This window comes from Furipterus horrens, unplaced genomic scaffold (assembly GCF_987537825.1).
Source record: "Furipterus horrens unplaced genomic scaffold, mFurHor1.1.pri manual_scaffold_3, whole genome shotgun sequence".
NCBI lineage: Eukaryota > Metazoa > Chordata > Mammalia > Chiroptera > Furipteridae > Furipterus > Furipterus horrens.
The window spans coordinates 23,444,769-23,457,999 of record NW_028327173.1 but is presented as its reverse complement, the minus strand read 5'-3'; the positions used below and the strand labels follow the sequence as shown (position 1 = coordinate 23,457,999).

The window sequence follows — 13,231 nt, the reverse complement described above, 5'->3', positions numbered from 1 at the left end:
TCCCCCTCCCCCATCCCCAACCAGCCGTGTGAAGGAAAAGTAACAGAGCTGAAAGGCCTGGCTCAGGGATTCCTTCCCTGCAGTTCAGAGACCCACAACCTCCCAAGGAACCCGACTGGGTAACAGGCTCATCTCTCCAAAAAGAACTTCTCTACCCGTAAGTATATACAAAGTATTAAATATCCAAATATGTTATTAATAATGTGTCACACTGGAATGTGATTCAATTTAATCAATAAACATCTACGTTATGTCAGGGCCTAAACACGTGCTGGTTCCACAGATAAATCAAACACTACCTGTACCCCTTGGGAGCTCCCAGTCCAGTATATGTGCTTGCAACACACCTGAGCACAGAAGGCACACTTGGACATAAGTCCAGTGAAGCCAGCAACAATACCTCAATTTTGTGTACTCTGTCCTCCAACTTCCAAGAGAATAGTCTGGGCCTAGCAAGGAGATAGTTATAGGGTACCTTCATTCACAGCTTCCAGAATGAATTTCAATTACATCCTTTAGTGAGTTAAAGCCTGTCCCACTAGGCTACAGCCAACTCCAGATACCAGGCTCTAGTCCCTTCCTTAGAAGATTGTTTAACAAGTCAGTTAAAAAAAAACAAACTTTTAAAACTTATTTATTTATTTTTACGGAGAAGAGAGACGGAGAAAGAGGGAGAGAAACATCGATGTGAAGGGAACCTCGATTGGCTGGCTGCCTCCTGCACATCCCAACTGGAGCCCTGGTCCACAACCCAGGCCTGTGCCCTGACTGGGAATCAAACCAGCAACCTTTTGGTTTGCAGCACAATATCCAACTCACTAAGCCACACCCGTCGAGCTCAGTTGTTTTTCTTTTAATCACTCCAGCGTCCATCAGGAATTCATCAGAATAAAATCATTAGTAATCTGGTATGGATGTCAGCACCTGGCAATCGATTGGAACCTCTGTGCCCTACTCCTACTCTAGTCCACAGGTTACTGCAAATAGTCTTCAGCATAGAAAACGAAGAGTTCCTGGAATGGAGAGATAGGCCTGAGAGAAGGAGGAAGTAGTTCTCTGAAGTCAGTTGCTCCCTGCACTGTATCTTAAGACCTATAAGGTTGTTTTTGCTTGAGGAAAAGTACTTATAGATCACTGAATGAGTAACTTGAACCAGTTGGTAGGAGCATTTCCTTGAGTAGATTAGATCTGGTATAAAAGACAAAAGATTCTTCCACTAGAAATGAAATTCATGTCCCAAATAGAAATCCTACTCCTACTCCCAGATCAAAAGGAAGGAGGTGGTGTGAGAAATGACCTAAAGGACTCACTCCCAGGTCCAACTCTGACCGGTGTGGCTCAGTTGGTTGGGCGTTGTCCCACAAAGTGAAAGGTCGCCATTAGGTTTCTTAGTCAGGGCATATGGCTGGGTTGCAGTCAACCTTAGTTCAGTACCTGGTCAGGTGCCTAAAAGAGGCAACCGATCGATGTTTCTCTCCCTTTCTCCCTCCCTTCTCCTCTCTAAAAATAAAATCTTTAAAAAGGAAAAAAAAAAAAAAAGATTCCTAGGTCCGGGCTGCTCCACCCATCAAAGTATCTAGGACACAAGAGGTGCCACCACCCCTCAGCCCGCCCTGGGGACTCCAGTCTTCTTGGGTTAGCCCAGCCTCAATTTCTCCAGTTATTATGCCCATGAACAAATAGACTTACCATGGTAAAGGATATAAACCCCTTCCTCCCCCAAACAACTTAATTGTGATAAAAGGCTAGCTTGGCAACCTTGGGTCTAATGACATGGCCTGACAGTTTCTGGGGATTAGAGAGGAAAAAGAAAAGATGCCAAGTGGGAAAGTGGAACCATAACAATATCAAGGTATAGAAAGAGATTAACCTGTCACCTTGGGAGCCATTTCAATGCAAATGTCATTATCCTTTGATCAAAAGATTCCCATCTCTACTCAGTATTGGACCAGAAACGTGCAAACCAGGCTGACAACCTCTTCCAGGTAAACCTGGTCCTGGCCTTGATCCATCAGTAACCAACACCTTTTCTAAGGCCTATCTTTAGGGAGGACCCACCCCAAGAACACTGCGTCCGTCCCAGTCTCTCCTCATCCCAGGGGCAGAGTAAGGCACTTGGCAAATTGTGACTGAGCGTTTTCAGAGCCAGTGTAAGAACTCCCAAGATGGGGAAGGGGGCCATTTCCATTTGCGCTCTGCCAGCATAATCTTAAAGAGAATGTACCCCACCATCGCGCTCCTTTTTCCAAGCCAAACCACGCGGGATGGAAAGTGGGGGGAATTCGGGCAGCCACGCCCCCACCACATAAGGCAGCCCCTTCCACTGGCGACCTCCGCGCATGCTCAGCGCCTCTGCTCCAGCTCCCGCGACTCACTGGGGGAAATTCTGGGGCTGGATCCCCACCCACCGCCCCCTGACCCTCGCCCCCGCGTCAGGCCCGGCTGGGCGGAGCTCACAGTCCAGCCCTGCCGCCTTCTCCCAAGAGACATTAGCCAACCCAGACCGACTGAGCCCCCGCCCCTGGCACACTGCAGTTATGGCCCATATGTGTCGACCCCCTTCTCTCCAGGATACCTGGAGCCCGCCCCCTGCCACCTGCCGGGACTCTCCCTAGGCCTCCCGGAACCTCCGGGAGTACTTACGTGTGTTCAGGCCCTTCTCCCAGATTACTTCCCATCTCTAGAAGTGTATAGAGCTTCCTTTGATAAAAGGCCCCCATCTCAGAGCTCCATTCACAAGGTTTCCCCCGGAACTGCAAAGCCCCCTTTAAACTGGGCCGCCCATCCCATAAGAGCCCGTCTCCTCACTGAAGAAACCTTCCCTCACTGGGAAATCCTGCTCTTCACGCGGGAGTTCCCTCGTCCACTGGAGCACGCACCGTCTCACCGCCCTCCCGGGGGTCCTTACCTGCTCCCGAGGGTCCCGCTTCCATCCCATATACCCGTGACGAGGTCAGGTGGCCTGGAGACTGTGGAGTCCAGCGTGAGGGGCCTAGGTACCCCGCACTCTAGCTGCTAGGGCTCCCGGGCCGGGCTCGGCTCCCGCCCCAAGCCCGGCCGCTCGCGCTGCTACCCCCGCAGCCTCCGTTGCCGCCGCCGCCGCGGAGCCTGCAGCAGCTCCCCCTGCGAGCACCCGGCCAACTGCTAGTGCGCAGGCGCGACCGCCAGGCCCAGGGGGCGGACGGGAACGAGTCAAGCGGGGCGCTCCGACGGCAACAAAGGCCAATGGAGAGGGGCGGGGGTACCGGGCACCAGAGGCAGCGGCCCCTGGCGGTCACCCGTCACCATGCAGCCCGGCAGGAGGGCTTCGGTAGAGGCGCAGCGGAACAGCGCAGTGGCGTAAGTGGGGCGGGGCGGGGGGCCACCCATCCGCAGCAGCCTCTGGCCCTGAGTCTTTTCCCCAAACAGGTCCCTCCAAGCCTACACATAGCCTACCAGCTTCGCACAGAGCCCCGAGCACTTTACAGAACACCACCTCATTGCCACGTCCCCCTCAACACTCCGAGCGCCCCATCACCCAGGGGCCCTGCCTCCCACCTTCCCTCCCAATCTCTCTCATCCTTCACGCTTTGGCTGCAAAGCGGCTGCCTCTGCGAAGCCTTTCTCCGTCCCTAGTCACTGAACTCTCTGTCCCCAACCTCTTTTTCCAGGCTGCGTGCTGGGCGCTGAGACCACAGATAGGAAAGAGACCCTGCCTACCCTGGAAGATGTCAGTCTCAACTTAAGTGCGGCTACAGACCTCTATGTGTGGGATCTGGGAAGCAGCTGTCTCCACTTTATCATCTGCCCATGCCTGAACTCAAGTCAATCTGCTTCTATCCTCACCACTTCGCTTAAGACTTGTGTTTAAATTCAAAGGATAATTTTCAATTCTTATTTCTCTGACACTATGACTCTCCTTCCTTTTTGAGCCTTCTCCTTGGCTTTAGCATTTTCTGAGATCTCCTACTGCTTAAGTCCATTTCATTTTTCTTTAAGGGTCCCCTTTTGCTTTTGCCCCGTTGACAGGGTTCACCATGGTTTCAAACCCAACTCTTTTCTAATTCAGCTCTCGACTTTCCCCTTGAAGGTTTCATCCAACCGTCTTTCCAAATCTATTTCCAGATAAGTCTCAGCCTCATATTCTAAGTGTCTGCTGGACAGCTCCACCTGGATATCCTACCAGCGCTTCCAATTTAGAGAGCCTAAAACCAAACTCTTCATCTTTATCCGACAGATGTTCTTGTCCTATGCCTTTTGTCTCTGCAAATGGCATTTTCATCTCAGAAATGAAATTTCTCTCTCTTCCTTGCCTCTGCCCCCCCATTCAGCTGTTCACCAAGTCCTGACATATTTACCTCTTTAACTACTCACATGAACCCCCTGCCATTCTGATGACTACCACAAGGTAGTATACATTGCCCAAAGTATACCACTTCCTTGCTAGCCTCATGGTTTCTGGGAAGATTCCTCCCATTTGGTCTGCTATAGTTGATAGGTGACAATAAACCCAGCTCAAACATTACTTTCCGTTGTATTCATTCAAATGTATTCGCCCATATGTATTTCTCAGTGCCTGCTTTACACTAGATGCTCTGTAGAAGGCTAGGAACTTAAGAGGCAGACCATACTCAGTCCCTGACCATAGCGAGATCAATTTCTGACCCTTGTTACAGTTTGCTTCACTTCTCTCTAGCATAGGTTCTCAAGTAGCAGGCATCAGAATAACCTGGAGAGCTTGTTGAAACACTGATTGCAGCCCTGCCCAGGTAGATGAGTTGGTTTAAGTGTCGTCCCAATATGCCAGGGTTGAGGGTTCGGTCCCCAGTCAGGGCACAGGGTCTATACAGGATTCAACCAGTGAATGCATGGATGAGTAGAACAACAAATTGATGTGTTCTTTTTCTTTCTTTTCCTTCCTTCCTTCCTTCCTCCCTTTCTTCCTGTTGTTCTCTCTCTCTCTCTCAAAAAAGAAAACCACTGATTGCTGAGCCCCACCACCAGAAGTTTGTGATTCAGTTGGTCTTAGGTGGGACCCAAGAGTGTGCATTTCTAATAAGATTCCAGTGAGGTTGATGCTGCTGATCTGAGGACCACACTTTGAGAACTACTGCTCCAGAATAAAGTTAAGAAAAAGGAGTCCAGAGCCACACTGTTTTGGTTTCAGTCCTGGTGCTATCATTTACTAGCTGTGTAACACTAGGCAAATTATTTAACTTTTCTGTGTCTCAATCCCCACCCCACCCCATTTTAAGAGGTAAAAAATAGTACCCACCTCATTGGGCTGCTGGTACATGTAAAGACCTTAGAATAGGGCCTCCAAGAATGCAGGCAAAGTGTTTGCTGCTATTGTAATTATCTGTCTCTTACCCTATATTCTAAATTCTTTAAGAATAGGGCCCTCCCTGACTAGTGTGGCTTAGTTCGTTGGACATCATCCTGTACAGTGAAAAGCAAAAGGTTACCAGTTGGATTCCTGGTCAGGGCACATGCCTGGGTTGGAGGTTCAGTCCCTGATTCCACGTCATGCCATAGGCAGCCAATCAATGTTTCTCTCTCACATTGATGTTTCTCACCCACTCTTCCTCTCTCTAAATAAATAAATAAAATCTTAAAAAAAAAGAATAGGGCCCATATCAGATGCATTTCTGTCCCCCTTTAGTGCCTGGCACAAAGTTATGCCTAAATCTGGGTTGATCTGAATCAAACAGATGGCATAAAAATATCCTCAAAAATAGCAAGACCACCTAGACCGGTGTGGTTCAGTTATTTGGGCATCATTCCACAAAGGGAAGGTCCTAGGTTAGGTTCAATTCCTGGTCAGGGCACATGCCTGGGTTGCAGGTTTGGTCCCGGTAAGAGCACATCTGAGAAGCAACAGATAGATGTTTTTCTCTCTCACGTCAATGTTTCTCTCCCTTTTTTTCTCCCTCCCTTTCCTTCTCTAAAAATAAATAATAAAACCTTTTTTAAAAATGGCAGTTTTCCTGTTAAGCACCAGTAGAACATGGTGAGGAGTGGGGATGCGGAGTTTCCCAACAGCTTTACCGCAAAGATGGTCAATGTGCCTAAAACCCAAAGTACTTTCTATGAGAAGTGTGGAAAGCATCCACCTAACAAACTGACCTAGTATAAGAAGGACAAGGATACCCTGTACATCCAGAGAGAAAGGCGCTGTGATCGAAAACAGTCTATGGCAGGCAGACAAAGCCGATTTTCTGAAAGAAGGCTAAAACCACAAAGAAGATTATGTTAAGGCTTGAATGTGTTGAGCCCAACTGCAAATCCAAGAGGATGCTTCCCATTAAGAGATGCAAGCTTGAATTTAATTGAATATGTATAAGGACTACAGTAAACATGATATAAAATTGCAGAGAGAAGTAAAATATTTAAGTTAAAAAAAAAGAGAGAGATGCGAGCATTTTGCAGAGAGGAGATAAGAAGAGAAAGGCCAAGTGATCCAGTTCTAAGCTTTGGGATTCTTTTGTTCTTTTATTTTCTGAGAGGAAAATGTTGAAGTGTAGAAAAACTATCTGTATAAAAATACATTACATGTAGCCCTGGCTGGTGTGGTTCAGTGGGTTGAGCACTGGCCTGCAAACTGAGTGGTTGCTGGTTTGATTCTCAGTCAGGGCACATGCCTGGGTTGTGGGCCATGTCGCAGGTTGTGGGCATGTAAGAGGCAACTGACTGATGTATCTCTCACACACTGATGTTTTTCTCCCTCTTTTTCTCTCTCTCTTTCCCTTTTGCTAAAAAATAAATAAAATCTTTTAAAAAAGGAAATAGACAAACAAAAGGAAAAAGAAAATAAATGCAGTAATATTCTTACTCATAAGAAAAAAATAGCAAGACCTTTCTACCTTGGTATAACTAAGCTGGAAGCTCAGGATGCCATAAGAATTTGAGTCTCGTGTTCTAAATACCAAGCCTCACATTTAACTTTGTGGAAAGGCAATGGTCACTATTCTGACTCATCTCCAAAGTGGATAGCAGGTTCAAGCTTGCCCAGGCCGCTCAGTGTCCTTCTGCAGGGTGTCTCCAACATCAAGGATTCCACCCTTGGCTAGGCAAGGTGGCAGAGTAGAAGGGAAATCCAGATAGCATTTTGCTTTTTTATGCTGACAAACTTCTTCCAGTAACTTTTTTTACTTTTTAAATCCTCACCCGAGGATATATTTATTGATTTTAGAGAGAGAGGGAGAGAGAGCAACAGTGTGTGAGAGAAACATTAATCTGTTGCTTTCCATACACTCCCTGACAAGGGATCAAACCCGCAACCTAGGTATGTGCCCTGACTGGAAATTGAACCTGCAACCTTTTGGTGCATAGGATGGTGCTCCAACCAACAAAGCCACCCAGCCAGGGCCTTCCAGTAACTCTTGATGTACCTTCTGAGAAAGCTATTTGTTCCTTGTGTTTCCAGTTCAATCCTGGCATCTCACACCCAAGGGCTTCTGTTGTGTGGGTCAGAGCCCAGATCTTTCCTCTTTTACACCTTCTCTACATCCAGAGCTTCCTGGCCCCAAAACGAGAAAGGCCTGAAAAATAAATTGCATCTTGATTATATTTTCCTTTTCTTAATATTTAAAAAACAGCCTGGGAACAATAAAATCAAGGTAGTATAAACAACATGATACAAATTATGTACTCCAACTATCAGGAAATGAATCACCAACAGCTCTTGCACGCATCACTCCTTTTTATCTATAATAAAATATATTTCTTACATATTTCAGAAGATAATTTTAAAAATCAGAAATCATGAATGGGGCAAAGGGAGGAAAATAGGGGACATCTGTAATAGAGTCAACAATAAAAATCAGAAAATAAAGAAATCATGAACAACAATTAATAAATATCAGCTAGTAGTTTGAAAAGATTTATGAAATTGGTAGACTTTCAAAATTATATTTTTTAAATTGAAGTATAATTGACATAATAAATCACACATACATGAAAGTGTACAATATAATCAATTCTAGTATATATATGAACTTGTGAAATATCACAAGACAGTGAACATATCTATCTTTCCCAATTTTGAAACTCATTATAGAGATTTAAGAAATATAAGAGTTTTATATAATTATAATGAATTTGAAACCTTGCATAAAATTTTAAATTATATATATTTACTTTTCTTTAAAAAATGCAAAACAAGGATTGACAACAATTAAGGAGGACACTGTGAAAGTCATCAAAAATGACCAAAGAAAAAAAAAAAAAAGACCAAAGAATACCTGGCCTAGAAGGTTCACTGTTTAATATTTCCAACCATTCCTGAGAGATAATTCTTGTCCATGTTATATGAATGGTTTTAGAGTATGGGAAAGGACCTGGCTGAGTACCTCAGTTGGTTACAGTGCCATTCTGCATAGGCCAAGATTGCATGTTTGATCCCCAGTCAGGGCACATACAAGACTCAACCAACAAGTCCTGGCTTGTGTGGCTCAGTTGGCTGGAGTGTTGTCCCCTAACCAGTTGTCCCTAACCCAGTTGGGGCACCTATGGTAAGCAACCATTCAATATTTCTCTCTCACATAGATGTTTTTTCTCTTTCTCTCTCCCTTCCTCTCTCTTTGGAAACAACGAAGGAATGTCCTCAGGTGAGGATTAAAAAAAAAGAATCAACTAATAAATGCATAACTAAACAGGACAACAAATCAATGTTTCCCTCTCTCTCCATCTCTCCTTTACTCTCTTCCTCTAAAAACAATTAATGAATAGAATATGGGAAAAGGAGAATTTTTATAATTTGCTCATAATAACAGATAAAGAGCTTCATCTTTTATTAGATGATGGTATTACAAAAAGTAATCTCAGGAATATGGATGCAAATATCACAAGTCCAATTCTAGCACACAAAATTCTATAACAGATAAATTAAATTATGATAATTATAATAGCTAACATTAAGTGTTTACTCAATATTAAGTGCAAAGCACTGTTCTAAAACTTTACATATGCTAACTCAACCCTCACAAAAATCCTGGATCATCATAGAACAGATATGTGAGCTTCAGCTGAGAAGCAATAGGTAAATAACCAGAACAGGGAGGTACTGTTATTGAATCAGTAAGACATTAAAAAAGCCCGATTAAGTAAAGAGAGAGGCCAAGTTCCCAGCTGGAAAACACAAATAATGTAATAATGTCTGTTGAACCCTTGATACTCCAGCCCCAAGTTCTGAGGACTAGCATCAACTATTCTCACCCCTCTCACGTAATATGCTCAAGAAATACAAAGAGACAAGGATGGATTTGAGTCAGTCTCTACCCCTAAGGAGAGACAAATATATAGATCAGTCCTATCCAATAGAAATATCACATGGGATACATATGTAATTTTAGATTTTCTAGTAGCCACATTATAAAAAGTAAAAAAGAAACAGGAAATTAATTTTAATAATATATTTTACTTAACCCCAAAATATCATCATTTCAACATGTCGTCAATATAAAAATTATTAATATTTTACATTTTTTTCATATAGCCTTTGAATTCTGGTGTGTATTTTACACTTATTGTACATCTCAATTCAGACTAGCCACAATCAAGTGGCTACTGCATTGATTAGCACAGATGCTGATATCAATGTAATTTTGAGTATAATGATAGAGGCAAGCATGGGTGCCGTGGGAACTAAAAGGAGGCTCTAACCCAGTCTGGAGTAATCATAGTAGGTTTCCTAGAAGAGATACCTACTTAAACAGGCCTGGGTGGATAAGCAGGAATTAGCTAGGCAAAGGATGAGACCTTCTAAGCAGCATTAGCAGAGAGCATGAAGAAACAGCACATACATGCCAGGAACTATCAGTAGTGGTGTTCTATCATAAAGAAGGAAGCAAGGAACAGTGAGAAGATGCTAGAGAAAGACACCATGCCCAAATCTGCCCTTTCTCTCCACAGCCCAAACCAGGGAAGGGTCAGCAGGGGGGGGGGGGGGGGGGCCGCGGAACAGGAGGAGCTGTCCTTGGTTCTGACACCCAAGGCAGATTTACAGTGTAGTCCCGTCCAGGCTGGAACTCAGCTGACTTCGATCAAGCCTATTTCCCCAGGTCTTCTGCAGCACACATGGGGGGTCCAAAACCCTAAACTCGGCCTCACAGAACAGGAGAAGCCTTTGGATAGGCTGCTCCTGTGTGGTTAAAGAATCTTAGAAACATCCAAGTCTAAGAAGAGAACCCTAGGATACTGAAATTTAGGGTCAGGCATGGCCAGGAAAGGTATCATCTTTGAAGTAAAAGTAGATGTAGATCTACTATAGCAAGTGAACCTCAAAGATGATATTTAACCTGTAGGATCCCTTCTTGACTCCTTAGAAAATGTAAACTAACAACTCAACTTTCAACCCAGAATTAACTCCTATTATCTTCCTCAACCTCCATTACTCTATAATGGGGCTCAATGAAAAAAATATTTACAGTAAATATAGCCTCAGTATATCAATGGGCCAAGAAAAACAACAGTCTTCACAACTAGTACTATAAAATTATCATTATTCTTGAGTAAGTCAATACAAAATAATAATTCAATACCCATTACTTAAAAAAATTTTGTATACTCAATGATCAAGATAGTGTGATGGAACTGTACAGTAGCATTTTATACCAGTATTATCCTTTGGAAAGCAACTTGGTAATATTTATGAACAGCCATAATGGTGTGTTTCTGCTCTTTGTCTTATAATTCCACCTAGTGACATACTGAAGCACTTGGACTCAGACAAACCTGGGTCAAATCTCAGGTCTATCACATGTGGATATGTAACCTTGAGTAAGCCATAGTCCCATCATGAATTGTGATTTCTTCATCCACAAAAATCTTATAGAGTTATGAGATGATTAAATTAATTAGTAAATGGCAGAGGCCAAGCACAGTACTTAGAACTTATAGGTGTTGATTGCATAATTCCCATGGTCCTCTGATAATGCTCCTGAAACAGGTCCTTGTTTTCTTTCTACATCATTTCAATCATTCTCATGGTTTTACTTTCCTTTAATAGTAAATAAAAATAGAAAATGAAGAGGAGAGCAAGTCAGTCACATCCTTTAAAGGAAATATACTTACATCCCTACATCCTCCTAAGTTGGGGTCCAATAGCCATCTTCTCATAGGTGTCTGGCTTGAGCAAGTAGGATGTTGGTGGTACCATATCCTGAGACTGTAAACACTAGAGGAGCAGGTTTGGCAAGATATAATGAGTGTGGTTCTTGACATATTGAGCCTGGGGAACCTGCAAGATATCCCAGTACAGTTATCTCATACATGGCTGAATATATGATGTGGAACCCAGAAAAAAACATTTCAATAAAATATTTATATTTAAAAAGTTAAAGGCATGCAGATAGCAACTGAAGCCATGAACGTCAACGACAACTCTCAAAGAGGGTGTGTTGCATGAAGAGAGAATAGAACAAAGACAAAACTCTGAAAAATACCACTTAACTCATGTCCTCATATCAAACTGGTAATAAAACCCTGTGGATTCTACTTTCTAATGTATTTTAATAGTTTCTACTTTTCTGTATCCCTACTGCTATCACCCAAGTCCGGGTTACCACTAAATATTGCCTGGATAAGTGCAACAGCTTCCTAACTCCCTACCTCTAGTCTTGCACCCTCAGGTCCATTTTCTAATTGCATTCCGGGTGATCTTTCTGAAATACAAATATATGTTTATTCATTCAACAAACATTTACTCAATGCCTACCAGTTAGTGAACAAAGCAGATATGTATGTTCCTTATCCTCACAAAGATTACAGTGACAGACAATAAACAAATAAAAACTATGTATATTTTGAAAAAAGAACACGTTGTTGTAAGACAGAATAAGACAATAATTGGAGATGGGGACAGTATCAGTGGTCAAGAAACATGAAGGTAAAATCCGAGCAGATGACTGTGGTAGGTAACAGCCTTCAGCGTGAGGGTCATTTTGTCACTGGGAAGGGACAGCCTTCACCAGCGATGATGGTGATTAGCAAGATGAACAAAGATATGCAAGTGAGAGCAGCAATTAACCAAAAGTTAATAGAAACTGCAGAAAGAGAATGCCTCAAAGAGTTGCTGAGAGCTAAGTAAATTGAATGTGGCTGGAAGGCTCAATAGAAGGCACACTGCAAAGAGGTAATTAAAGAGAAAGGACTAGAATACATTACTGTTGATGACTTGGTGGCTGAAATCACACCAAAAGGCAGAACCCTGGTATCTGACAGTGTAAAGAAGGAGCTTCTGCAAAGGATAAGAACATTCCTTGCTCAGCATGCCAGCCTTTACAATTGAATTAGATTGTGTTGCTTTGTGATTTCATTTTTGAAAGTACAACATGCCGTAAATTAGAAATCGATTTCCCAATAGAATTCTTTTTTGTATAATGGTATATAATTTTCAGTAATGATATATACAGTGTATTATTTTCCCCCTAAATGCTATTTTAATAAGTGTCTCATGAGTTAAAGAAAAAAAAAAAAAAGATGGACATATTTCTTTAACAGGAGAGGACTAAAAGACTGATTATCAGCATGTAAGTTGGGCGGTGGGGTGATCAGACTTAAAGTGTCTTAAAGGTCCTTGTACTGTTTAAGACAAGAATAAAGGTATTGATTCATTTAGACCTTGGTAAGCAAACATGATAAAACTTCAATAAGGCTATTAAAGAACAGGAGTTGAATAAAAAAAATAGGACTAGAACTTTCAAACTTTTCGCTAAATACCTCTAGAATGATTTTTAAAAATGAGTCAGTAGTCAAAAATCTTCCCACAAGAGAAAAATATGCTAAATGGTATTACAGTTAAGTTCTACCAAACATTCAAGGAATAACAGATCATTCCAATCTTACACAACTTTTCCAGAGAAGAGAAGATGGAATACTCCCCAAATCAGTATAATCTTGATACCAAAACCAACAAGGACTGTACAAAAAAGGAATATTACAGACTAGTCTTACTCATAAGCAAAGATGTAAAAATCCTAAACAAAGTAATAGGAAAACAGATCTAGTGATGTATTAAACATATTAAATGTATATCTCATGACCAGATTGTACTTATCCAAATAATGCAAGGTGGTTTAACATTAGAAAGTCTAAAAATGTCAGCTTAAATTGAAAAACAATATGACACCTATTCATGATTTTATTTTTTATTCGAGAGAGAGAGACATCAACATGAGAGAAACATCAAATCGTTGCCTCCCATATGGGCCCTGACTGGGGACTGAATCTACAGCCCAGGCATGTGACCTGA

The 13,231-nt window shown here is 42.5% G+C and overlaps 1 protein-coding gene and 1 pseudogene across 3 annotated transcripts in view; one reads left to right on the top strand and one right to left on the bottom strand.

Moving 5' to 3' along the window:
• LOC150014596 (protein argonaute-1) overlaps window positions 1–3,177 on the bottom strand; it is a 32,070-nt gene extending 28,893 nt beyond the window's left edge. For 2 of the 3 annotated variants that reach the window (XM_090269100.1, XM_090269101.1), the window contains exon 1: window positions 2,909–3,176. In XM_090269100.1, coding sequence (XP_090125226.1) covers window positions 2,909–2,933 — 25 coding nt within the window. In that variant the 5' untranslated portion in view covers window positions 2,934–3,176. Of the gene's footprint in view, window positions 1–2,908 lie in introns of all 3 variants that reach the window. The other variant, XM_090269102.1, reaches the window with a different exon arrangement.
• Window positions 3,178–11,956: 8,779 nt separating this feature from the next.
• LOC150014595 (transcription and mRNA export factor ENY2 pseudogene) lies at window positions 11,957–12,268 on the top strand (annotated as a pseudogene).
• Window positions 12,269–13,231: the final 963 nt, after the last annotated feature.